This window comes from Pithys albifrons, chromosome 14, assembly GCF_047495875.1.
Source record: "Pithys albifrons albifrons isolate INPA30051 chromosome 14, PitAlb_v1, whole genome shotgun sequence".
NCBI classification, from domain to species: domain Eukaryota; kingdom Metazoa; phylum Chordata; class Aves; order Passeriformes; family Thamnophilidae; genus Pithys; species Pithys albifrons.
The window spans coordinates 9,583,285-9,611,158 of record NC_092471.1 but is presented as its reverse complement, the minus strand read 5'-3'; the positions used below and the strand labels follow the sequence as shown (position 1 = coordinate 9,611,158).

At 44.5% G+C, this 27,874-nt stretch overlaps 1 protein-coding gene across 1 annotated transcript; it reads right to left on the bottom strand.

The window, feature by feature from the left end:
- Positions 1 to 563: 563 nt before the first annotated feature.
- LOC139678696 (uncharacterized) lies at positions 564 to 22,330 on the bottom strand. Its single transcript, XM_071569726.1, has 10 exons — positions 21,958 to 22,330; positions 19,232 to 19,473; positions 18,002 to 18,174; positions 6,790 to 6,924; positions 5,573 to 5,761; positions 3,039 to 3,154; positions 2,388 to 2,829; positions 1,798 to 2,284; positions 1,537 to 1,677; positions 564 to 956 (listed from the first exon to the last, which is right to left on the bottom strand). Exons 1-10 carry the CDS (start codon positions 22,227 to 22,229, stop codon positions 799 to 801), a joined length of 2,355 nt encoding a protein of 784 aa, XP_071425827.1. The 5' UTR covers positions 22,230 to 22,330; the 3' UTR covers positions 564 to 798.
- Between the last annotated feature and the right edge of the window lie 5,544 nt (positions 22,331 to 27,874).

Below are 27,874 nucleotides of genomic sequence, written 5' to 3'. Positions count from 1 at the left end.
CATAGCACACCAACTCGTGCAAGTGCAAGGCTAACCAGGGGCTCTACAGAACAACAGCAATTACCTGCACTTGTGTTCTCTGGCTGGGTTTTAACATGCCCAAGTAGGTAGCTCAGTTTCTAAGCCAGAGAACACGATGCCAGCTCTGTTCCTCCAACCAGCAACAAATACCCCTTGGACATTGCTCCAGCCTCCCAGGCATTCAGTGCCATGGAGAGTGCTGTGCTTTGCAGGTGGTTTGGGCACTTGGCACTTTGAAAACCAGGTTTCATCAGCTCCAGGGAGTAGACAGGCCAAAGGCAGGACTGTGGCACACACTCAGTGCATCATCACTAGGAGATCAGCTGGCTCAGTCCTTCATGGCTGCCAGTCCCTATTCCAACTACATCACTGGCCTCCCGTGGGAAGGAAAAAACTTCCTTGGCAGCCTGCACTGTGTTTACCTGCTGTATTTAGCAGGTAGCAAGGCTTGCAGGTTCGTATTCCTCCTTCTCTACCATGGACAAGACCCCCATCCCCCTCATGCTGCAGCTGCTCCAAGAACAAACATGAGATGAGGAAAATTGTTTTCGGATTTTTTATTTCTTTGTACTCTTTAAGCAGGAGTGACTGAAATATAAACCATCATGAGTCCCATTGGGGGAATAACTTAAAGACAGGGCAGGCCGTCTCCCCTGCCCCATGCCAACTTCTATCGACATTAGCCGTCTCTGTTTAGTAACTAGATGGTTTTCAAACAAGTCCATGAATGGTCATAGACTACACAGAACAACATGCCAGTTCACAACAGGAAACAACTTATGTGTACTTCTTGATTTCATCATACAAGACTAAGACAAAAGCACCACCCATTCCTCGGAGTACATTCGACCATGCACCTTTGAAAAACGCCTTGGAGCCCTCATCCCGGGCAATCTTCCGCCAGCAGTCAAGAGTGCCAGTGTACATTATGTCAGCTGCAGAAGACAGACAGCTTTAGCAACTGGATGCCCAAGATCCCCAACACCCAGCTCAGAAATGGCCTGAAGTATCTGCCAGCTTCATAACCTCAGCAGCATCCCATTTCTTGACTTTCTCCAGTATTAGTACACCAGAGGACATGACTGCCCAGAAGATACACTGCTGCTGCATTACCCACTGGGAGACACTGGAAGGACCAATTTGAGCAGAAGGCAGCAACTGTTTGCTTTAACATCAGCACTTCCAGACCCAAAAGCTACTGCAGAGTCAGCCAGGCCATGCCTGCTACAAAGGTTCTTGCACCGGAGTCACTAGTTTGCAATATCCTTGGGCAAGTTCGGCTGTTCATCCCTACGGACAGGTACCCACCCTTACAGGTGTGCTGTGCAGGCCAACCCATCCATGCCCCCACCTGTCTCCTGTTTCTGCAGCCACTCCCACACCCCTGCCCCCAAGAGGTGAGGATATCCACATGACCAGGTGAAAGCTAAACCACTCTGCTTTCTCCTCAGCTCCATCACCAACTGTTAGTTCAGCAAAGCCCTGTATTTCCTAGACAATGAAGTAGAAACTTACCTCCTTTACGGCCAGACTGCATCATCATGCGACGACGCACCGTGTCAAAAGGGTATGAGACCAAACCGGCGACTGCGGTGACGCTCTGAGCGATCATCCAGCTGACAATGATGTGGGTGTTCTTTGGGTCTGGGAGCATTCCTGCGGGAGAGAGGCTTTGATGAGCACGGCAAGCGAGCCACCAGCACTGCCGAAATGCACCGCGGGCCCGCCGCGGCCCAGCAGCTCCCTCTACTTTCAGGCCCACTTCAGTCAACCTACCCTTCGCGGTGTCATAGATGCCAAAGTAGGCAGCTCTGTAGATGATGATGCCCTGGACAGAGACACTGAAGCCCTGGTACAGGCCCCGGAGGCCATCCGAGCGGAAGATTTTGACCAGGCAGTCACCGAGCCCACTGAACTCGCGGTCGGCCCCGGCTTTACCCACGTCCGCGGCCAGGCGGGTTCGGGCAAAGTCAAGGGGGTACACGAAGCACAGGGAGGTCGCGCCGGCAGCACCTCCGGACGCCAAGTTACCGGCGAAGTACCGCCAGAACTGGGTCCGCTTGTCCACGCCGCCCAGGAAGATCTGCTTGTACTTATCCTTGAAGGCGAAGTTGAGGGCTTGGGTGGGGAAGTAGCGGATCACATTGGCCAGGTTGCCGCGCCAGAAGGAGAGGACGCCCTGCTCCCGAGGGATGCGCACCACGCAGTCGATGATGCCCTTGTACTGCTTGTCGGCGGAGATCTGCTTGCTGGCGTGTTGCACCTGCGGGGGCCCACACGCCGCCGTCAGCGCCCGAGCCCGCGCCCGCCGGGCCCGCCGCCCCCCCTCTCCTTGCGGCGACCTTGCGGCGGCCCCCAACGCTCACCTGCAGCAGCAGCTTCACCCTCTCGATGGGAGCGACGGCGGTCTTGGAGATGGCGGCCGCCACCCCGCCGGCGAGGAAATCCTTGGCGAAGGACACGGCCGCATCGGTCATGGCGGGAGCAGCGGGAGCGGCGGCGCTGCCAGGCGAGGGAGGCGGAGGCGGAGCTGAGGGGGGGGCGCCGCAATGGCCGCTTATATAGGGGCGGCGGCGCGCGCGGGCGGGGCACGCGCCACGCTCGCCCGTTGGCTGCGGCAGGGGGCGGGGCCAGCGCTGCGGGACGGGCGGGATGGGGGGGGGGACACCGGGATACGGGGGGACCCGGGATCGAGGGAAACCCGGGATGGACACTTCGAGATGGGGGAACTGGGATATGGGGGAACCGGGATATGGGGGGGACCCGGGATCGAGGGAAACCCGGGATGGACACTTCGAGATGGGGGAACTGGGATATGGGGGAACCGGGATATGGGGGGGACCCGGGATCGAGGGAAACCCGGGATAGACACTTCGAGATGGGGGAACCGGGATATGGGGGAACCGGGATATGGGGGGTACCGGGATGGTCACCTCGAGATGGGGCACCCCACCGGCACCGCGGGCGGACACGGTTATTTCTGTATATCCCCGGCCCATCCCCATCCCGCTGCGCACCCCACGTGAGGCTCAGAGGCTGCCCAATCCACGGACACGTACAGGCCCACATCCGACTGCCGCGTCTCCCTGAACCTCAGCCGAGATACTCGGAGACCTCTCAGGATACTGTCCCCCTGCTCCAGGAGTCACCGAGCTCCAAGTATTGCACGGATTCCCTCCATCAGTCACGGCTTGGCTGGGATGCTCAGACACACCCCCCATCAGGTACCACCCACCACCTCCACCGCCCACCGGCATCCAAATGTCACTGAGTGACGCTTCACCTGCCCCTCAGCCCTGCTATTCACTGGTTGTTCATGATCATACACCATTTCCCAGGTTAATGATCCACTGCTGAAGTGCTCTGTTTTGGTGCTGTCTCAAATACTTCAGTGCTGCCTTTTGGGGTATTGATCATGCACAGATGTAATTACAAAGGAGAGGCTCAGCTGATAAAAGGTTAGTAAGTGATTTATAGGTTGTAAGAGTGCATTACAATAGAAAGGTGGTATTAGCACATCAGAAACAAGTAGAGGTAACTTTTTGACTCACTTGACTCTTACGAGGTTTGAAGAGCTGATCAGACATTCACATGCACTCATGGTTCAATCTTTAAAATCTATTTAGAAATACAGTATTAGTAAATATCATACAGGTGTGCTTGGTCATTCCTCCCCAACAAGCTTACAAGTAATAACTTATTCATACACCTCCAATAAGTCTCAGTATTATTACCTGCACTGTGCCAATGGGGAAACTGAGGCACAGAGAATAACGTTCACTAGGCAGGCTGGTTAGAAACAAAAGCACTTGCAGCCTCAGTGTGATGCACAAGCCACTAGATCTTCTCTCTACCACCTTAATTTTTGCTATCAATGCTTGGTTGTCTCTGAGAAGAAAACCAGTATGAGGCACCACTGCAGCACAACAGAGCAAGTCCATTAACAAACATAGGGCGAGACCTCAGCTGTAGGATACATCAACAACGAGTTCTAGATGAAAGGCAGTCCTTAAAATTATCCCAAATCTTTCTGCAAGTTTCTCTTCATGATCACAGACTGTTCTTGCATGGATCTGCAACGCCTCATCCCACTGTGACCTGTCCTAACCAAGCAGCTCCTGACATTTACTTAGTTCCACCTATCAGGGGTTATAAAAGGTGCAAAATGCACACAAGACGCTGTGTAGAGCAGTAGCATATCTGTGCTGAGCCACTTGGTGCTGCATCACCTTCCCAGGATGCCACGATTCCCACCCTGCCACAGTCCAAGCCTGCGGGAGCACAGTCACCTTCCCACATGGACACGGGGTTTGGGTTTTCTATCAGAAGGCACTGGGATGGGGCTGTTCCACAGCTGACCTTCTACAAAGGAACTGGAGCAATACCACAGGTCCTCAGGTGTAACACCAAGATGATCTTTTATTATCCAAAACCTCCCAAGGCTGGTCAGAGGCCCATCAATTGCATTGGCACTGGCAGTAACCTTGTTGTCTTGCAGAGAGGTTCCTGTCTACAGGATGTCTGCAGCTCCTGGATCACAGCAGCTGAAGTGGAACAATCACAGGGGGTGTGCATGGTGCTATTCTGCTGGCACTTTCTGGGCAGCACAGCAGGCCTAGGTCTGTGCACTGGAACTAAAAAGTGGTCTAATATAAAAATAGAGCTTTAAGAATACCAAAACAACATGACAAGGCTGGTGACTCTGAAATACCTAACACATCTAAGAATTGCATTTTTCAGGAAATATTTCCGCTAGAGAACTTCAGGAAAACCATTTTTCAAAGTGTGAAATAATTCACATACATGCAGTAACAAAATGTGGGAAAGGGAGGAAGATTTCCTAGTATGCACTTAAGTTTGCAAGATTGTCATTCCAGTGTAGTACAGTCCATTTTGCACATTACAGTTCTCTCTTAGCAAAAGCACAGTTGCAGCAGCATATCTCCATCTTTGTGCTGGAGATTCACACACAATTATTATTCTCAAGTAAGTCTCAAAAACTGAGGAGTGGATTTGGGAGTGTGACTGAACTGAGACTAATTCTGACTCCACAGAATGCCATCTTCATAGCATCACTAAAACTCAGAGATTTCAGTGGAAATTCTTGCATGTTGCACAGACTGTAGTCTGTTTCATCATTTTTAGCTGACTTGGGATCTCAGATTGCTTAAAAAGCCCAACTGAATTTTCTTAACGTCTTTGAAGATACAATTTATACTCTCACCTCCGTTCTCTTGCCTTTCTGCAATTGGTTTAATCTCAAATGGCTATTCAGTATTAAAAAGCACCTAAGATAATGTCATTTCAAGTTCCAATAGTAGAGAGTTTTCAAATTAGTTTCAAGTCCCCTCTTTGGAGTGTGCTTGCTATTTATATTGTTTATATCACTCAGCAAATGAAATACATGATTTATTCTTCCCTGTCACAGGTGTCTCAATACTAAAACATGCAATCTGCTGAAATGCCGGTACCTGTAGCTTTCTTGTAAAGTTCCTTAAGAAAGGTAGTTTGTGTATCTGCTGTGGACACTCTGATGTCAGTTTTCAAGAGCTGATTTCCTTGGCTCAAAATTTTCCCTTCGGAAGCGCTTTAATTCTCTCAGTTCCTGTGGCTGTAAGCTCTGGTCCACACCAGGAGTTAGCTTGTAATTTAAAGGAGATTCAATATAACCATTTCTGTACAGACAGACCCGCTTGCAGAATTCAAAGGTGCTAAACATAACACCAAAGTATGGGACAATCTGACAAAATAATAATAAAAAAGTAGTGTAAGACAAAAAAGCAGTATTAGACACATTAGTAGCATTCCTAGCTTACATGTTTTAAAAAAGGAAACTTCTAGGACTTCACATCTGATCTGCTAATAGACCTGTCCTCATTTATATAAAATCAGTCTCACCTCAAACTAGGCTGGCACCTGCAGCATGCTAAAAGTAGGAGTTTATTATCAGTACATAACTAATTATAACAAAATTAGGAGGAACAAGGTCTATGCTAGAGTATAGATTATTACAATTTGTCAAAGCACCCTGAGCATATCCTGGTAGGAAATGTGGAATTTATTCTACATGCAGCAGAATGACTGAACTATTTCCTTCTTGTGCCCCATGCAGAACCAGCAGCTCTGGTGCCATGTGGCTTTGTACCAGCCAAGGTAGGGCAGGCAGGGGCAGCCCATCACAATCAATCACACTGTCACTCAATTAGCACTCATTAGCTGACCTGTAGTACTCCATGTAGGTAATCCTCCTCACAGCACTATAAAACGTATTTATATAAACTAAATTACCTTCTGTTTAAGCTACTGTGCTTTATTTCATGCTTTGAACTCAGCAAGGGCTGTAGTAACTGATATACATGAATCAAATAGCTGGCTGAAAATGCTGCTTTGGACTTCTGGGGAGGTGGCTTATACAAGCATAATTTTCTTTACAGCTCAGTACAACATGTCAAATTACTGGAGCTCAGCTGAGAAGGAGAACTCGTTTAGCTGTCCTAAGTGGATCACTTGCAATCCCCCATCCATTCCACACCTTGTGTGTTAGCAGCACTCCCTTGGCTAAGAACATTCAAATTAACTTGAAAGTAATGACATCTAGAAGCCAAGATTACAAACCAAGTTCCAGGGCTGGTTTATAACCTGTTCTGTCACAGACTCTGTCATCTATAAGCTGCTACAAAGTACAGAGGAACGTCACAAACTTCATAACCCCAAATGTCCAAAACTGTCTTGATTTCTTATTTGATTGTGATGAAAGTAAAACCTCACCTTGAGCAGACTGGGTGTGAGTCCACTCCAAAGTCCAAGCACACCTTTGTTCTTCACTGTTTGCCTGAAACAGTCAGCCATGCCAGTAAAATGGACATCAACTCCTCCATAGTGGGGAAGCCAAGGACTCTGGGCCTGCCAAGAGACATGCAGGGGGATTTAGAACAAGCAAAGGAAAAACAAAATAATTAATTATTTTCTCCATTCCAGTACATAAGGAACATTCACTGCCGGGTTTCAACAAACTGATCTGGATTCCTCCCAAAAGAATCAGCTATTTTGCATTAAAATACAAACTAAAAAGGGAAGGGATTCACTCTCTGATAGGTATGAAAGAGAACTGTAATTTCACACAGCATTTCCTTTTGTGCCATGTCACTACAAGAAATAAATCCCACTCTTGTGAAGACAAACCATCTGAACCAGAGCCACGTATCCCATCAGCCCCATGTCTGCCAGCTGCTTCAGGGGAGAGGTATTGCACATCCCTGGCAGTGGAGCACCTGTGGGAGGGAAACTTGTGGCTGGTTTCTGATGCCACACTGCCTTCCTGTAACTGATGAAACCTGCTGACTTAGCTCTGGCTGCTGAGACTGTGTCTGCACTGCAATGGGAAGGGTGAACTGTACTGTGGGCTGAGCAGCAATAGCACAGCAGAAACAGAAGGACAGAGATTTCAGCTCAGGCTGTGCAAGCCCACCAAGAGCTGCAGGTGAGCAGTTGGTGCCCATGCTCCATATCCACTTGTTCAGTTCATACAGACTGGTAAAAGTTGGTTTGGGAGCATGAGCTGCTACTGCATTTCCAGCTGCAGAATAGACAGTGTCTGTTCACATGGAAGAAGTGTAGTTGGTCATTTTTAACAGCTAAATCCTTTCTTCATTAATCTCCTACTGCATTAGCACAGACAGGATAACCTGACCTTCAATAATCCCCTCCTCATCCATCTGTGCACATGCAGCCATGGGTTTATTTTGCAATGGCAAATCAGGGTTTCACTCAAACGCATGGGAAGTGACACTTCTCAGTCAGGGGTGTGGGGGGACCCCAGGACACAGCTTGATGACTTGTATGTGCAAGCTGATCACCCTAAGGCAGAAGTTTGATAGAAATGGGACTTGTACAGTTAACTGATTGATGGGTGTCCCCATCCCTACATTGATAGTGTAGTTAATTTTCCCTCCTTGACCAGACTAACCTACAGCTTCTCAGAGCTGCTAAGCCTATGACAAGCCTCTCATAAATCTCTAAGTGGTGATGACATTTTCTAGATGCCTTAGCTATAGCATTTCAAGTGCTTGACAAATGAGATGTTAGAAATGCAAACAGATCAAAACTCATGCTCCAGGTATATAAGAGAAATTGCTTATCAAATAGTTTAATGTTGCTGCATTCCCTTGCATTACTTGGAAGTCTACTGCTAAAATTTAGAAGCTGACAGAAAAATCCTGATCACCCCCCACACTAACAGCATAGTCTTTATCTACAAAACCCCACCCCAAAAAACTAACAACCCACACCTATTTTTCTCTCTTTTCTTTTTTGTGCATAATTGAAATGCATGTGAAATACTTTATGGCAAAAGAAAAACCTCCTGCACAAAGACTTTCATGTCTGTACTGCAGAGGATGCTGAGTGCTGCAACTGAGACTTCATGAACCAGTTCCACTAAGAATGGTGATATTGGCACCATCAGCGCTTAAAAGAATACTCAGATTATGTAAGTATTCCTAAAAATGCAATAGCAGTGATAGGAGTGATGGAATCAAAACCCTGTTCTGCTTTGTGCAATGTCAATCAGGTTCCACAAGGTTTTCTGCTAAATAAAGTTATAGGTAGCCAAGCAGTGAAGAGGGACAAGTTTCTGAAATGCTTCAGGAAGGCAGGAATGCTGTTAACATGCAATTCCCTTCCTTCTTCAGTCCCTTAGTGGTAGGCAGGGCATGACCTGCCAGAATTAAGTGCCTGAGTTTGACTAAATCCCCTTCACAAAGGCGCATATCAAAGGTTTTGTTTACAGTACTCCTGTCTACAACACCAAAACAAGCCACAAGCACAGTGCAGGTTTCAGTAAGATCCTGCATACAGCAAACACCTCCAGAAGACAGTTAAAAAGGAACAGGTAAGTGAAACCCCCAGATTTCCAATCTGCCCACAGACACTGACCTCTTAGGAGATTTACTGAAAAATTATCTATAGTAACATTCATCACAGAGAGCCATTTTCAAGATGTCAGTCTGTGGAGTGATTGTATGTCTTGCCAGTCTTTCTGCCTTACAGGAGCTATATGTTTCTAGGACCCCACATGCAGTATTTAAATAACAATTGGCCACAGAATCTGAGAATCACCTACTGCAAAAGGAAAACTAAAAACTCTTATCAGTGTGTAGTAAAACTTCAGTATTTTGGAAAACAGCTGAATAAACTTAAAATGCATTAATAAAAGAAAAATATTACTAAGGCGCTTTATTTGGGGCTGTTTTCCATGAAAACAAGAGCTGTGGGTTCTGGGTGGTTCTTCACACTTAAGCAGGTCCACCACACTGCAATCCTCACAACCACCCCATGGCACCAGGGCCAGAAAATGGAAGGAACAAAACAGATCTAACTGGTCTCTCCACCTCTTTTGGAGAAACCTACTATGACACACAAATCAAACAGCCAATCTCATACCTAAAAGGTCAGGTTTACGACAGAGACATTTCACGCACCTCAAAGCAGCCTGAATTCCTTTCTTTTGACACCCCTCGATGATATGGGCTGCTCATGGAAACCTGCTTGCTATGAACAATTCTAAAGATTTCCTTTCCCCCTGTTACAGTTGTCTCAAACTGCAGGAACCTGGAGATACAGTACAGCTCCCTGTGCTGAGTGCCAAGGTGTTAGTCATAGTAGCAGCAGGGCTAAGTTGCTTATCTCTTTACCTCTGATGGGCGGTGGGTTCTCTAAATGATTAAATCACATCAAATGCAGAATTGGCTCCAAGTGCTCTCTCACAAACAGTATTTTCACATCCAGAGGCCACCAAGTCAAGTAAGTCACTGTGATGCATCCCCAAGTTAGCACTATGTTCTACTGTGACAATCCAAACCCAAGAGAGACATGTACAAAAGAACCCCAACAACCTGCACTCATTCTTTTTAAAATAAACAAAATATTGAAATAAAGATGAAGTGTCATGACAAAACTGGCTGTTACAGTTAATTGTTACCTGAAGACTCTTCAGACACTGTCTCCCCCATTGTCTGCATCACGAGGTGACTGCCAGAACAACACAATCCCATTTTGGGAATTAATCTCACAGACCCTTTCAATGACTTCCCCCAGCCTCTCTCCTGTGCTTTTCACTTGCCCTTTGGGACATTTTGGCTTGTCATTATTTGAATTTTTATGTATCAGAGAATATCTAAAACTACTTCCCTCACAATTCATGTACTTCTCTCCCCTTCTCTCTTCATAAATTTTGTTGGTTCAAATATTTACTATTTGAGTATGCAGTACTGTGGCACAGAGTATGAAACACCAAGCAACAGTGAATAGCTGCCATCAGTGGTGTGGTACACTGGTGGTGGAGAGAGTAAAATTGCTTGTTACTTCTGTAATTTCAACAGATTCAGGTGTCCTACACTTCTGATCAATCAAGAAAAAAAAAAGGTACAGGAAGACACTTTACACACAGCTCAAGAGTTCACACTTAATCTGGAAGCTAAAATAAGAAGTCTTTGCAGTCTGGGTTAATAAGGGCACATGCAAGTGGCAAGTGCAGCTGCAGTTCAAAGGAAATGAAGGACAAAGATTGCAGTTCTCATTGAAGTAAATGCCACTCCAGTCACCAGAAATTTCACTCAAGTGAAGGCTGAATGCTTGAAAGAGTATTTCATTCCCTTCCAATAAGAAAGAATTAGAATGTAAATACATACTAATACTTGAGGGGCGGGAGGGAAGCATTCTCTTGGGCTAATCAATCCTTTCTCCTGGAGGTCAGCCCTACTCTCTCCCTGTCTGTTCTGTGTCAGTGGTTTGGCAATGCTGACTTACTCCTGGCTAAAGTCCACCCAAAGGTATTCAGGCACACAGGAAGGTAAACCATGTGCAGCGATCAGGATACGGTCGGTTCAGAGCAGCACAGCACAGCTGCTGACCTCCCGCTTCCTGCACTCCAGGAACACCCTGTCCTCTGTAACCTGAACTGTGGCCAAGTCATCTCACCTTTCTGAGTGAGCAAAACAGTTTGACTCTGCTTTAAATGCATTATCACCAGGCCTGTGGTGCCCTGAGGCTTTATGGTTTGTTGCAGAATCCCTCCTTTACTACTGAACCGAAGCTTTCCCTGCTTTTAATGCCTGTGGTATGGAGAAGTTTTCAGTACAAGTATTTTTCCTCCAGGCAGTGCAAACCCCTTGCACAGGCACCTCCTGGGTGGTTTCCAAATGCCTCACCATAGTGCAGCTCAAGCCCTACAAATGGGTGCATCATTTTCAGGCACATTACTAGTTTATTTAATGGTGCAAAACCTTAGGCAGACTAGCTTGGTCCCACACTTCACACAGTGGATAGCAACGCTATTTCCTGCATCTCCTGCTGCCTATACAGGAACTGAGGAGAAAATTAATTTTTTTACAGCATTGGAGCTTTCCAGAGGACATATTTCCACTGGCCTCATGTTGATGAGGTAAGGACTTACACCAAACTAAAATAAATCAAATATAAAAGAGAGTGTCCACCAAGTTTTAGCTCTTGTTTAATGAGTATTTTACATAATTAGTCTCCTCGGATGTCACAGGCACATCATTCTAAGCACAGACAAATAAATCCAAGACTGTCCTATATAACTGATGCAAAAGTACTCATGTTGGGGTAACAGTGATAGCTGTACCTCCAGAGACATCACTGTCTCCTGGCTGAAAGTGATGGCTGTAACAGCTGAGTATGCACAGCAGTGAACCCAACCTGTGTCAGGCTGTGCCAGCTGGGCGAGCTTACTGAGTTTAAAAAGGTGGGCTCAGTTAACCCATCTGATCTGTCCCAAAGCAGATTAAAGAGCTCTCACTGACACCACACTGACCACAGAGCTGAGAGGCTGTAAGAGGCTGGCAGCCATGCTCGGCTGGCACTACCAAATCCAGGACTCGGGAACGTGGTGGCCACTTCAGCGTCTGGGAAAACCATTTGGAGAGAATTGCATTCTGCCCTGCCTCAGGCTTTCTGCATTTCTTATGGGTGCAGCGTTTTTCTGCTTTTCCTCAGCAGTGTTGCAGTGCTACTGCTGCAAGCTACTGCTGTAATCTACTTCAGGGTGAGCATTACATAATTTTCACAGCGCAGCTTCTTGGATAAACAGGGTTAGAGACAACCAGACACAGCATGAGCTCTCACAGGGCAGACCTCACTGTTAGATCAGTCCAGTCCTGCTTCCAATTCTTGATTTACAATTTTTTTCTCTTATCCAGTTCTTCCACTAATACTGATCAGTGTTTTCAGCTTAACAAACAGTCTTTATGATTCTCTCCTCTGGAAGTCTGAGGATTTAAGAGAAATGCTTCTGAGGTTTGCTCAGATGCACAAAGGCTGATCTGGGCTGTTACAGGAGGCAAAGCCCACATTACGCTCTGTAATGTTTTTCAAGCATTGTCTCAACCATTTACTGGACCAAATACTACCCAAAGCAGTAGGGGACTATTCTGCAATAGCTTCAGAGAAAGTGGTATAGAATATTTTCATAGCAACGTCAACTAAACAATAAAAAATGCTGGTAGCTCAAAGCATTTAGACATAGCAAAAAAGAGAAGTAAGGAATGGATTTTACCACAACCAACATCTGTTATCTACTACCTTTTTTCTGGTAATCAGAGGAGCCAGGATGACCCAAGTTCAAGTACCACTCAGGACATGGGGACCTGGCTGATGCTGGAACCCCAGCACCAAGAAGAAGGGGAGATCATAGGGAGAAGTAAGAAAAGTGAGAACTCAGAGAACTTAGAGATGAGACTCCAAAATATTTCACTTATCTGTGCACTTGTTTTCACAACACTTGGACGAAGTTAATGTATCTGAAATCTCCACTCTTCCATCGAGTTTAGTTGAAGTTGGACAGTAGGATCAAAAATTAGCAGGGGCAAGGACAGACAGCTAGCAACCATATGAGCCTTACTTACACAGGAAATCATACATTTACTTCCACACAATGGAATTTGCCACTCTGTATGGTCAAATGGCTCCATCTCTGAAAATTTACAAGGCTTCCAATGCTGTTCACTGTTAAAGGGTCTCCCTGCACCAAGACTCAGAGTACGTATGCTTTTGAGATGTCGTGTGAACCACATGACCCAAAAAGGATTTCTTATTTTTAAATCAGGTCATGACTCCAATAACTTTCATATTCCCAGCTGACAAGAACACAGAACTCACTACCAGCAGCAACACTACAGCTTGTGAGCTTCCAGAGGCTGCCAGCCAGCCCAGAGACCATCCCCAAGGACAGAGCACTCTTTGCAAGTTACTCACTTTTAAGCAAAGCAGGAGTACTGTCTCCTCATCTCAGCAGGCAGAGGGAACATTTATCATTTTCTTTTCCAAAACTCTGTTTATAACCCAGCCACTGGGTTCTAACTAGAATTACTTTTACCATTGAAGGAACATAGTCAGGGATCTATTTTTAAGTAAATAACTTAAATATCAGCACTACTTTTAAAGAGAGGGTTTTACTTTAAATAGGCTACCTCACAAAGGGAATGACTTCCTAATTTCCTTCAGGTTATTAAGAACTCATAGCATTTACATAATTTGCAATGGATTTCACACCTGCAGAGCATCCTGTATTTCAAAGAACTAAAAAAATCCAACAAAAACCCCCAAAACACATTGCAGATTTATAGGCAGATGAGGCCAAACTGATTCACTTTTGTCACTGAAAAGAGGCCACTTCTTGGGTGACACATGGCAACAGTCTACCCTAACGAAGAACAGTGAGCCTGTTTGTTTGTGGGAGTGAAGAGAAGTCAAAGCCTGGATTTTCAAACAGAGAGACCAGTACTGAATAATGCTTTCCCCTCAGAGTTGTCCTCACAGCTTGAGGTTGCAGTGCAGTCAGCACTAAAACTGTGCTGAGTCCTGCAGTGTAATAACAGTATGCTGCTTCTATATTACAAGGGTTTTACAGCAAAACTATACCTGAGTAGCATTTATTGGTGAAGGTGAGTTTAAGACAAGTTTTAGTCACATATATCAAAACAAATTATATTATCAAAATATGGGGAGGGGGGCTGAACTTCTGAAAATGATGCAAAGTTTGTTCATCTAAGCAGGTGAGGAGTAACTGTACAGTTGGTAGAGTATCTGTGAAACTTTAGGGACATCTTTGTACATTTGGCCATACAAAACTACCAGAGTCACAGTTCAGATTGGAAGGGAGGCTGAGAAGGGTGACCTCAGGGTATCTGAGCTCTCCTCTGCATGTCATGAGCATCTCTGCATGTCATGAGCTCCTCTGCAGGTCATGAGAGGGAAGTGCCAAACTTGGGTATTGGGTTTGCATTGACCATTTGCATGCTTGTAGATTTTCAGTTCCACACATAGCCTGGGATTGGTGCCATTCTAATAATAATCTTCTGTACAGCCTGTAACAGTTCTAAATTCATCTTCCCTTACTGAAATGCCACAGCTCAGTCCAATAGGCACTTATGAATGATATCACAGGCAAAAAGATGATGTGGGGGAGTGTAAACATATTACCAGTACTTCCTGTAGGCTCATTCAAAGGAAGATATTTCCCTGCTGAAGGTGAAAAAAATGAAAAAGAAAAAAGGGTTCTTGTATGCAAGGCTGCAACATAAAAGTGCAGTACTTGAATATGGCTTAGAAACTGGATTTAGCAAAGAATGGGATATTGTGAGTTAAGGAAGGAAAGCCAAGAACAACAGTCAGAAGGATATAAAGATTAGTAAGGTTTTGTTCAGAAACTGATACATCATAAAAGTGAGTCAGGAAAACATTTAATATAGAACATGCCTTTGAATAACCCTCTCCTTCACTAATCCCCTTCTACAGAAGCACACAAAAAGGCCATATTTCCATGCTGAAAACATGCATACAGTACCTCTGGATTCTCTAACATGCCAATCAGGAGCAAAGTGAAAAAAGGAAGACAAAGGAATACAATTAGGATAAGCACAACATAGAGGACTCACATATTCAGTAAGACTCACTTATATTAATTAACATCTCTTACAAGAAAACATTAAAGCAGATTTAGCAAATACAACGTATTTGTTAAAAAAAGCAGCAAACCCAATAAAGATAATTATAACAGCAAAAGGGGAAGAAGCAACTTGTTACAGAACAAATCTGACATCATAAATCATCAACAAAGCACAGAGGAAGAATTGTTCACTGACAGTCAGCTCCTACTCCCACAGCTGTCAGTGACAGAAGCAACTGACGTCAGAAGTGTAGGATTCAGATACATAGAATGAGAAAGGATGAAACAAAATTATTACAATGGAGATTAAAAATAGCACCTTATCTTTCCTCCCATAGCAGAATTAATTTTCTAGTCTACGCAAACAAATTAAACATTGTCCAGGTGAGGAGATGAATGGAGCTAACTCTTCCAGCATATCAGGTACTAATCTAGATGTCCTGGTCTCAGGCTTGTTCTCCAGTCCAGAATCAATGAATATTGCCTTGTGTCCTGCTTTCTCAGTTTTTGAAGCTCCTGAGACTGCCTTACAACTCCCTGGTTCCCCATCACACCAACTTCACTGGAAAAGTCTTTTTTGGTAACATACTCCCTCCATCTGTCAGATTTGTGGGATGGAAGGGAGGGAAGAGGAATCTGATACTGATCTCCCCAGGGTGTTGGGTTCCTCTTCATACACAAACCCAGCGTTCACTCCTTCAAAACAAAGCCAGCACTTCCCTGTGTGCACTGCAGAGCACACAGCAGGCCCAGGGCAGCTGAAGGCTTTGGTATTTCCTCTTTCTATCAGCTAGAAAGGTGAGTGAATCACTGAATGGAAGCTGATCAGAGTAAGAAGTCTGAAAAAAACTGATCAGAAGTTTCTCCCCTGCTGCTTTCTACAGAACCCTGAACTGTCTTGAAGTTCTTTTTAACCCTCTTTATTCTCCCCCTTTCTATGTCCACTCCTTTGCATGATATCTTTTCAGGTGCTGTACTAGACATTTCTCTCTTCTGACCACCCCACAAACTGAACAGACCGGGAGGGAAGGGCAAAGCAGAGCTGATTCCTGCAAAGCTGGGCCATACCCTGATGCCAGCTTTGAAAACCAAATTTCTTGGATGACCTTGCATGAATTCCAGTGAGCTTTTAGTGTAGGCTGGGGTGTGAATTTCAGCAGGTCTCTTTTCTGATCAAGCCTCCATGATTTAAGTAATTTCCAGTATCAAACAAATTACAGAATTTCACACCAAGGCAGCTGCTTCTTCTGAGACACCTTTCCTTCTCCCTGCTTCAGAATAAATCACTGAACAGGTGTTTCTCCAGGCCCAGAAAATCACTATTCAGTTGCTGCAAAGTACCTACAAGGACAAAACCCCCTCTCTTGATGAGCCCTTTTTTTCCATGCAAAGTATTTTTCACATCTCCACTTCCTACATACTTAGGCAATAAATCCAGTTCCCTTATTTCTGGAAATGCTGATCAGATGACTTAAGCGTCCCTTTGGTGGAAGAGCACGACCTAGTGGCAGGAAAACGAAACATGGGCCTGTCCCACTTCCTCACCTGCCTGTCACAGCCTGACAGAGAACCTCGTACCAGATGCAGCCAAAAGCTACTTTTGAACTGATTCCAAAAGCTGAATGTCCAAATGACTGTTGTATCGACAGAAAGCATTAAAAGTGAAACAGCACAGTAAATATTTTTCTTTTATTTTAGTCTTTAGGGCAACAATACCACTGTGAGCCAAAGGAGATAAAGACAACTTGTGAGGACTAATTGCTTTTCTTAAGACACACTGGTACAGATGGAATAAATGATCAAGTTTTTGTGCTCCAAATCTCTCTTACCTGAGATATTTTATAAGATACCCGATGAAAGGGCTCAGCTTAAAGCTTGACTTCTTCACACATCAGCTACGTGAGCTGGTCTAATCAAAGATATTACTTTTCCTGCTGAGGTCCTTTGTTATAAGATGGAGAGAGACCAGTGAAGGCTTCTGTGATGTGACATCTGGGCCCTGAAAGGAGGAACTCGAGGAGCAGGAGAGGGAAATTCACAATTTCACTGACCTTCTGCTACCTTGTGGCTTGCCAACCAGACTAAAACTTGATGTAGGCGACAAGGACCTACATAATGCTGTCACAACAAATGACTGGGTTTTTTAATAAGATCACAAAAGCTTCTCATAAATCTGCAGTCCCATGAATTAGGCTGAAAAACCAAACTCATATGCCCCAGGCACAGAGCCACCAGACAATGACAGGTATTCACTGTCACTGTACTGATGAAGTTCTGATGAAAAGTCAGTACCATCAAGTGAATTACATCAGATGGAAGCTGTGGAGTGGTGGGTTTTTTGGGAGTTTGGGTCTTTTTCAAATCATTATTATCGAACTTTTGGGAGAAAGGATCAGGAAGATACAGTAACTGGTGTTGCTGATGCTCCAGGAAAACAGCAGCACCAACAGCTGGTAAGTCCCTTGTTAACCACTGGAGTCAGAGGCAAGAACAAGGACAGTTATGACCCTTCAGACTTAACACCTGCTGTGCAAGTTTGTGGTTGCCAGTACTTAGATGAGGCATAAATGGCAGACACACAGACTCTGAAAATTACATGGATCTCATCCATCCTGCCTACCACCAAGGTGACTGAATTTCTTCAGCCTGTATTTCACTGAAGGTTTGCCAATTCTGAACTTTCAAAATATGATAGAACTGCTATTAAAAAGCAAAGAAATAAAGCTACAGACACAGAGTCTGAGGGCATACATATATTCCACTATAGTACTTGAACTCACCTTAAAACAATCTACTTGTAGCAATGTTTTCCAGACTTTAAAAGAACAAAACAAAGCAAAACAACAACAAGCAAACAACCAAATACACAAAAAACCCCAACAAAACCAAACCAAAGTCTCTGTACCCTACTGGTAAGAGAAATAAAGTGGCACTCATGATCACCTGGCTAGTCTTGCCCCAAGGTCTTGCAACAAGCACCTGTAACAAAGTACTGGTAATATGAATGCTCTGTACCTGCATCTTCCTCTTGACAGTCTCAAAGGGGAAAGAAAGTGTCTGTGCCACACCAGCTGCTACACAGCCATTTATGAAGTTCTGAAGAGGAGTGAACTGAACTATGGGCTCTTGCCAGATTTTGTCCAGACTGATGTAAACAAAGAACGAGCCTGCAGAAAATGGGACAGCACCTAGAAAGCAAACCAGACAAGTTTATATCAACACACTGGATACGAAAAGAACAGAGCTGCTCATCATATAGCCTAGAAAGATGGGAGGAGCTGCTGTCAGTTCACAACTCACATTCCTCAAATCTAATCCAGATTTTTAAGAACTTTACTCTTTAGTCCCTGGTTTGCCACCAAACACTCATATTGTAGCATCGAGATGTGCTGTTAGTAGGATACATTTACATATTAAAACTTGCATGTTATCAGAATTAAATGCTTTAGTCTCATAACAGGTCAGTTCTTTCTCCAGGTTATCTTTTTTCTGACAAGCTCTTTCTCAGCCCAACCCAACCCTAGCACTTGTACAGGTAAACAGAGCTACATCTTCAGCCAGGCTGATGAGGAATAATTGTGTTCTCTTTTGCTTGTTTTATGCTCTCATCAATTTTTTATAGTGGGATTATACCTTTATTATTAGTATTGTTGTTGTTAAGCATTTTTTATGATGTCATATTGTGAAAAAGTGGACTCAGTGTTAAATGGCATTTTTAAAGGCTATAGACAGTAAACAGATAATTAAGAAGTCATTTCAAGTAAAGAGAGAATATAACTAATCTTCACTTTTCACATCAATTATGCATTACTGCTTATACTGGTTTCACTGAACAGCTCGGGAGACACTCACACCTAGACAGGAACTAGAACCACTGTGTGTCTGTGTGTTTTGTCTGTGTGTGTATATATATATATATATATATATATATATATATAAATATAAATTTTTTATGGGTTTAATGGTGGAAATCATGCATCCAAGCACAACTATATCATCTATAACAAAAGGAAAAGAGTATTTTGCTGAATACTTAACCATACATAAAATGCTACACACTTGATCATAATTTGAAGCAATAAAGCTCCAGCAGAGGTAATCAGCATTGCAGTGCCTTTGCAAATCTACACATCTTCTACAGAAAAACATTCCTATTTGCTTTTGAAATCAAGTGAGCAAGTGAACCCACTACACAGCTGCAACAAACAACAGGCAGGGAGGTGATTTCCCTCACTACTATTTTACCTAATATAGCTGGTGAAACACCACGGTAGAGTGCACGGAATCCTTCTTGATGATAAATTTTGTAAAAAGCATGAAGAATTCCTTTGTAAGATGGTTCTAGTCGGTTCTGCACAATGAGCCGTGTTTTGATCACGTCAGTGGGGTATGTCACGACGGTTGCAACCATGCCAGCCAGACTTCCTGCCATGATGGCTCTCCAGTGGGAGATGTGACCCAACTCATCCGTGAAAAGCGTAACAAGTCTAAAGTAAACACATAAAAGAAGTCCTATTAATGACGGTGTGAGCAAAACACATGAAAAATTAAGAGAGAGAATGCTTGATGCAATTGTTGTTCTGCCCACATGCCCCTTCAGCAGCAGGAATTGAAACTAACATGTAAATCATCCAAGATCTTACTATATGTAACACCACACAAGCATCCGTCTACAGGGTGAAAATATCTTTTAGATTTCCATCTACTGGATGAAAATTATCATGACTTAAAACACCTCTGTGCAAAACTATCTGATCATCAGTCATCAGTTAGAGATGTCAGTTCTACCCGTCAGCCAAAGTTATCACATGAGAAGAAACAGGTAGATAATATCATTACAGGTCTCCTCAGAACAACTAAACCTTGCCCTGTTGCTTGTGTTAGGGCAGGATAGTGCACATGGATATGCCTCTGGAGAAAACTTGTGTCCAGGCACTAAGCTCAGGAGTCTAAATTTGAAATTCTGAAATTGAAGCAGAGTTTTAAAGGCTACACAACAACTCATGCATTTGTGCTGCACAGAAGGACTTTGATATGGCAGGGCACTCCTACACATCAGGGAGTAGTGTCATGGAGACAGCAAGAAACAAGTAAAACCATTCGATAGTAGAATTCTAGCTGGAGGTAAAGAAACTTACTATTCTGCTCTGGAAGCATTAACTAAACTGCCAAAACAGCAGATCTACATTTAACCCACATGGTGTAACCATGTCCAAATTAAAATAATTTGCAAAGATTTACAAGTCACTGCCCGCTCAGTTGATGTTTTTTCACAGGAGTGTGCATTTTCTACTGGATGACAGATCCCTACATCTACTTGTACTGAGCCCTGGGAGAGCCCGGGGCAGAAAGCCCAGCCAAGCAGAGCGAAAGGGCACAAACCTTTTTTCCTGTGTGTCTTACACAGTCCCTAAACCCACACAGCCTGATTTTCCTGTGTATGCACAAATGCGTGGGGAGGGTGGTGAGGTGTGTTCAGGTACTACCTAGATAACATTTGAAACTGCCACGGAAAGACAGAGTCGTGCACAGTAATTGCTGATGGATGGCGGAGTCAGCCAACCCGCCCTTCCCCAGCCAGCTCCACCCACACCACTGTCCCCGAGGTGCTGGCTGTGCTCAGCCCCGCTCCTCCTGCCACTGGAATTACTGTTTAATTAAGCTGCCCTGTAACACTTCTCTTTTTGTGTTTCTTGCCCTTACACACACCATTCTCCTACTAGAAAACCCATTAAAAATCCCCAAATAATGTATCATGGAATAAGTATAGGCATCTTTATTTAATTTCCTGATAACCTACTTTCACTCGACGTTCAGAACACCTTGAGCAAACAGAGACAAACTACAGCCTTGCAAAGAGACTACATTGTTTCAAGCTGAAAGAACAGTGATGTTAGTTTGCTCAAAATCTTCCGGTTTATACCGGTGCAACACACCCACCTATTCTGGGAATTTTAATTACATTTAAATCCCTGGTTGTGCCTTACCACTGCCATTATCCCTCCCCTTGTTTGGCCACTGGGTGTATTGTGGCACAACAAAGCTGCCCAGTTTGAGGGTCACTTGGTCTGTGTCTCCTGCTGGGCGCTGGCAGCGCTGGGCGGGTGACCCGCTGGGGCAGATGAGTGACAAACCCAGCAGTGCCAGTGAGCACAGACTGCTGCCCAAGATCTGAACAACCCATCGCCCAGCCGGGCGGAAATGTCATGTGTTACCATGAACAGCTGACTGGAATAAAAAAAAAAAAATGAAGGCCAGCCCTCTGAAAGGCAAAACAAGCTGGTGCGTGCGAACAGTCAGGCTCTCCCTGCAAAGGCTGAGAGATACTGCAGCAGAGGGGAATCCTAGGAAACAGCACGGTCGGCAGAGCTCCGTCAGCGTTGCTCAATGTTTATCCTGCTGCAGTTCCTCCAGCGTTCACCTTAGTTTAATGGCAACGCATTATCGAAAACGAGACCTTAAAACAAATAATGTCACGTATCAACGTCAAAACTGATCAAATTTGCTTAACAACTGCTGCATGATGAGGTAAAATATTTGATTCGAGATTTTGTTATTTTCTTTTATACAGACATAAATACTGGAGATTGTATAAATGATTAAAATGAACTGGCTGCAAAGCACAGATGTGGCTGCAAAGCACAGATGTGGCTGTCACATCTGCAGGTTGCGCTGCAACTTCATTTCTAAAGGAATCAGAGCAGAAGAGTTTTAAGACTATCGACCCTTCATCACTTGAAGAACACCTATGACTTTATAAGCAATTGCTGGCACACCACCACGCCCTAAGAAATTGCTATGCGCTGAATAAATAAATAAATGAAGCTATTAGCCAGACTCCACGTATTTGGGGAGAGGAGGCGCAAAACCAGAGACAAGAGACTGAACCCTCCGCGTTCCATCCGCTGTCGCACAGACCCGACCGACAGGCGGAGGGGGCGCGGCCCCTCCCGGGACCCCGCGATCCTTACCGGCGGGATGCGGCGATCTGCAGCGCGCTGTATGGGCAGAGGCGCAGGCAGGCGGTGAGGTTGCCCTTCCAGAGCGCCCGCACGCCCTCGGCGCGGCACAGGCAGCGCCCGGCGCGGCGCAGCCCCTGCCGGCAGTGCCAGGTGCCCACCTGCGCCAGCACTGTCAGCAGCTCCAGCGGTGCCGTCAGGCTGAGGCTCAGCGCGCCCGCCAGCCCCGCGCAGCCCAGGCGCTGCAGGGCGGTCACCCGGCCGTCCCGCCGCAGGGTGGCCATGGCCCCGCCGCACCGGAGCGGAGCGCACGGAGCGGCCCCGGCGGGCCCCGCTCGGCCCGGCCCGGCCCGGCCCGGCCCGGGGGGCGCGGCCAGAGCGGGGCGGGGACGGCGCGGCAGTCTCGGCCGCCAGGGGGCGCTCGCGGCTCGGGCGCGCCGTGTGGGGACGGAAGGAAAACCCGGAGCGGAATCCGGGACCGGATCGACCCTCGCAGCGCTCCCGCTCCTGCCTGCGCCGAACTCCCGCAGCATCGCCTTATCTGCGCGGATGTGGCACAGGAAAAGCGCCCTCGCAACAGGGACTCAGGTGCGTTCAGGACACAATCCCTTCGTCTTTGCAATTAAAAATGTGCCTGCAGGGACCGGAGGCATCCGCTGGTTACTTCAGTAACTGCACTACTTGAACAAAAACACCGTGTCCGAACTAGGGAGTTCTGCTGCTGAAGCCCTGTGCGTTGATGCTGCAAGTGAGGGACAGAGCGAAAACTATTAATTATTTTTACAAGGTCAATTAGTTCAGGGTTTGTTGAGGTGCTGCCAGAGAAAAGGGGAAAAGGGCATGGGGATGAGAGAGAAGAAAGTGGAAGTCAGGTACAAGTAGTGACAAGGATCTATGGAGTGAGAAGATAACAGGTAGTAAGAAGGCAGTAGCAGTGATTTACCCCAAAACACAATGTCTGTTCTATTTCTTGTAATTAAAAAAAAAAAAAACAACAAAAAACCTCTCACAACAACCCCTTCCCCAAACCCTCAACCCAACAAAAAACCCCACCTAACTAAAACCTTCGTTCAGTATCTTTTCACAGTCCGTCCAACAGAACAATATCAGATGGCCCTCAGCCTGCCTTTGGCAAGAACACTCTGCTGCTGTTACAGTGGAGTAATTCCAGATCAATAAAAGAGATAAAAGACATCTCTCTAGTTGCCAGGAACTCAACTACTTATGGTGTTGTGTTTCCTTGGTAGAAAGAAAGCATTTAATCACCAGGGAGGAGAAAAAACCAATAATAAATGGATGTAAGATGCTATATATTAATACTGCTTGGAAACAGAAGACTTCTAACCATAAAAGGGTGATATTTCTTCCAGGAGTTTGCTTTTTTTGCTTGTCTGCACAAGAGAAACCCCAGCTCAAGGTCCTGCCTGAGCACCGGTATTTTCCAAGCAGTCTTCCCATTTCCATTACTCATTTTGGGGCAAGTTTTTACAGACTTTTTCTGGCTGATAAAATGAATCACCAGATGACCTCAACCTTTCACAGAACAATTTAATTCATGGAGAAGAAGGTGGTTGGTGTGAGATTGTGTTGTAATTTTACCTCCTGTGTAAAGAAACCTGACAAAATAAAATCAGTCTCAAAAAAAATTAAAAATGAAAAAAAAGTGATTGTTACCAGCAGGAACTGGAAGTGTTTAATGGCAGGTTGGACAGGGCTTTGAGCAACCTGCTGTATTGGAAGGTGTCCCTGCCCATGACAGAAGGGTTGGAATTAGATGGTCTTTAAGGTCCCTTTCAACCCAAACCATTGTGTTATTCTATGATCTGAGACTATAAAAAATGAATACTTTAAATTGCACCTTCTTTTCACCATTTCTGCCAGTCCAATTAAGTTTATATTGTTTATGTACTGTTTAGTTGCCTGTATTTCAAAAGTTATCACTGCAGAAACCACCAGTGAATCCACTGAGGGGGTTTTTGTTATTTATATAGAAATAGCTGGAAACTGAATTTGTCGAGTCATTTGTAAGAACTATTCTGAACATAACTTAGAACATTGTTGTGTATTTCTTTATCCTTTGTCTTGCATAGTTGTAGCTCATAAAGAACAACATTCACTGATTTTAAAGTAGTTACCAGTTAATTCTTTAATCATTCCTACACTGACATCCTGCGTTGTTACACACCTTTTAATCAATGACAACAGAATCACAGGATAGTTAAGGCTGGAAAAGACCATCTTTATAATTTGCCTTGTATACCCTTGCAGTGGAAAAATCGAGTTCTAGATTGATTTTGATGGGATTTTGTAGTTTGGGTTTGTTGTTTTTTGATTTTTTGTTTGTTTGTTTTTTGACTCTGCAAATAGTTTGGTCACTATCAATGAGTTGCTTCAATGCAACACAGGTGTGACTGACAGCAGAATCAGGCACAACACTGAGCTCTGTCACATGCTGGTTTTACTAGTAAAGGTGGTGTTGGAGCTTGTTATCACTTCCTAAATTAAACTCCCTTCTACTCTGACACTGTCTTCCTTGGGTGCCATGTCAGTACCTAACAAGAATATGTTTAAAATTTCATGGAAATCTTTTGAAATAAGGGAAGAAGAATGAACAAAGCTGTCAAAGAACCCATTTTTCTGCCCGTGCCACCCCCATATACAAATTAGAAAAGCTCTACATTTAGCCCTGCTCAGAGGTGCTCAGTTGCCACTGCTTTCCAGGACATTTGCTGGGGATTCCTAGATCACAACATGCTTTTAGTCCATTCCTTCGCTGATGGTGTGGCCACTCCAGCAAGCAGCTGAGTTGTCTGTGTGCCTGATAGTGAAAATGAGTAGATTTACCTCTGATAACCCAGGACATCTGTGACTGAGCCAGAAACAGAACCTCTCACTGTTAGTCCTGTGGCTTCATCACGAGCTGCCTCTCAGTATCACGAGTGACACACAGTGTTAGCTGGATAGGGTGGTTGGAAAGCAGACTTTAGAAGAAGGAAGCAACCAAGAAACTGCGATCTCTGTGTCTATATAAAACACCTCACACTACAATTAATGCCATTGATACACAGTGCAAGCACAGCTCCAAAATGTTATAAATCAGAATTATATTAAGGATTGTGTATTCAGTACTTTCTGTATAAATGATCACATTTCCTCTGTCTGGACAGCTTATGTTCTCGAAAACTAATTCTTCTTAAAGCCAAAACTACATGTTGGACTAAGAATGAACATCCTTCCTTCCTTCCCTCCCTCCCTCCTTCCTTCCCTCCCTTCCATTTTCTTTCCCTCTAAGTAGAGTCACCCACATATACAGAGTATTTCTGAGGTAACCTTCTTTTAGATTAAACCCATCACTGCACAGACTGATTAGAAAGTCCTGACAGGGAAGTTAAACCCATTAAAAACAAAACTAAATGCCACCAGGTAGTTTTTCATCTTACCTTGAAGACATTTAAGTTGGACAACTTTTCTGTGCAGCCAGCCAGGGGATGGCAGCATTCAACCCATCATTCACTTCCTCCTGGCTAGAAAGTGGTTGTGTAGGTCAGCTGCCTCTCAATAACTGATCACATCAGTATCTAGGGAAAGAATATTTCAGCAGTGCACAAATTAGTTTCCTGAGTCAAACCCATTGTGACAGCCATCTGCAAGAAAGGTTGCATCATTGTTATTTATGAAACAAAACTATGCAAGTTTCCTACTGTCCTTTGGAACATGTTTCAGTGTTCTATTTAAAAATTAAATACAATTCTCAGATTTGATTTTTCATATAGACTATACACCCTAGAGGTAGAGAGATATACAGTCTCAACAGGGAAAGTTATCCAGACATAATTCCAGGAATGACGTCACCAAGCCACAAGCAGAACCATAGCCAAGATTCTTCCTTTCACAGGCTCAAACACTCTTCATGTTCAAATCTTCTTTGAACCATCCCCAGCCTAATCCTGAAGCTTCCAGAGAAGCTCATCTATGTGCATTGGTTTCCAGGCTTTATAGCAAACCTATTTGATATGTAGTTGGTTATGATGTTGCAATTTCTGTGCATTAAAGTGGATTTGCTTCAAATCCACTTCAGCTACATGAAAATAAACCCAGAACAAACAAATGAGCTGGCTCTACACAGTCCTTGGCACCAGTTTTCCTTGAACTGATTTTCAAAGGCACCATATCACTTGTTCAGTTTCAGGAAGAAAGGTTTTGTAAAAGTAGAGCAAATCTAGGTAGGAAACAGATGAGATAAAGCCTAGAAGATTGCAGGGTGCAGAGGGAAGTGTAACTGCTCTGCAAGAGGCAGATAGGACACAATTATCCTCTCAAGATCTCTTTCTAATGTCTCAATATTGTATCATTTGCATAAAGTGAGGTGACTAATACTGGCTCAAAATTGCATCTGCAAAACAACTCTCTATTTTCTTGTTGCCTCCATAAACATCAAATCCACATCTGAAGCAAGGTGCTCAGTCTCCCATACTCTTTGTAGCAATGATTTTCAAAGTTTTATTTTTCACTGTGTAAAACTGAGTAATTTCTTTCATCTACTGTGTAAAATGAATCATCCTTTTATCAGTTTTGGCTTTGGCACGTTTAATTAATCTGATGAGACACTTTTTCATAACATGAGAATGTTGCCAGAGTGATTTCCTTCACATCAGTTTTCCCTGCCTCCTTTCCCAGAGGAAATACAACTTACTGCTCATTCCCAGAGCAACTCTCCATTCTGCTCCAGCACCATGATCGATCCCAGCAGGCAGGATATTCTGCAAAGGCAAAAGACCAGTTTCCAGTGGTTTGCTCCCTGAAATACAGATTCAGATCTTGAAAGAACTAGCTTTGTATGGCTACATTAAGGCCTTTATTTGAGTTAAAACCTTAAAGTTTCCCAACTTGTTGCATCTTTGGAAAAGCAGTATGTGAATATTACAACCCTGCAGCTGCAAACTGATCTCAAATTCCAGTTTACCTATTTGGGTTTGGAAAAATATATACAGAAAGGAAAAATAAATCATGTAAATTAGAGAGAATATCTTTTAAATTTAACCTTGCATAGCATCAAAGCACAATTTTGTCTTTTAAGATAAAGATACTCCAATGTCAGCATATTGTAGCTTCCTAGAAACCCTTCCTAACCAAAGGACAAGCGATGACTGTGGAGGAGGCAACTAGACCCAAAGAACGCTTGGGTAAAGGTGGTATCTTTATCTTATCAACTTGTATACTGAGAAAACACACACATGTTTTTGGCACACAAAGTTGTCACAGAAATAGATTCCCACACTAAATACACATGTAACAATTGGTCTCAAGTTGTAGTTGCATATATAGCAATCAGACCATTGGAGAAGAGAAGTGATTGGGACATCTCTCTGCCTGCAGCCCAAGCCTTGTGTGTGTCCTGGTATCACCATCCATCCTAGTTACAACCCTAGGGCACCAGGAGGAGAGGTAAGGTGTCTGTTTTTAACACAGGGGATGAGGGATATAAAATGTATCATGTTTTACAGTTGCATCTGTAAGATTGCAAGAGACAAAAGCAACACTGTAAACGAAGGGAGCATTTGAGTGAATGGCCACTGTATCTGGAATTCCCTTGGTGACCTTAAAGTCAGAACAACCAAGTGCTGGGAAGTGCTGGTGCCTCTGGCAGCTCAGGGGCAGGCACTGGCACCTTGAGAGCCCTGGCACCGTGCTGAGACACGGGCACCGCGTTCCCACTGGAGAAACACCTACAAGTCAGTTCTAAAACAGGGAAAGGCCAGACTTAAACCCTCACACAGTATCGTTCATAAGCAGCGGTGGATGACACACCTTTGTTACAGGACAAAGGAAAACACGGTATTGCATCACAACCAGGCCTTCCCACCGCCCGAGCCAGGCAGCTGCCGAGGGGCAGCTCTCTGGTGTATTTTTAATGCACGGCACACACACG

What these genes read in the sequence shown, in the direction of transcription:
- LOC139678696 (XM_071569726.1), bottom strand. Translation starts at nt 22,229, where the DNA reads ATGGCCACCCTGCGGCGGGACGGCCGGGTGACCGCCCTGCAGCGCCTG. An exon ending in GGGTGAAGCTGCTGCTGCAG is followed by an intron (nt 2,285 to 2,387) that starts GTGAGCGTTGGG and finishes GGGCCCCCGCAG; the next exon opens with GTGCAACACGCCAGCAAGCA. An exon ending in GCAGTCTGGCCGTAAAGGAG is followed by an intron (nt 957 to 1,536) that starts GTAAGTTTCTAC and finishes TGTCTTCTGCAG; the next exon opens with CTGACATAATGTACACTGGC.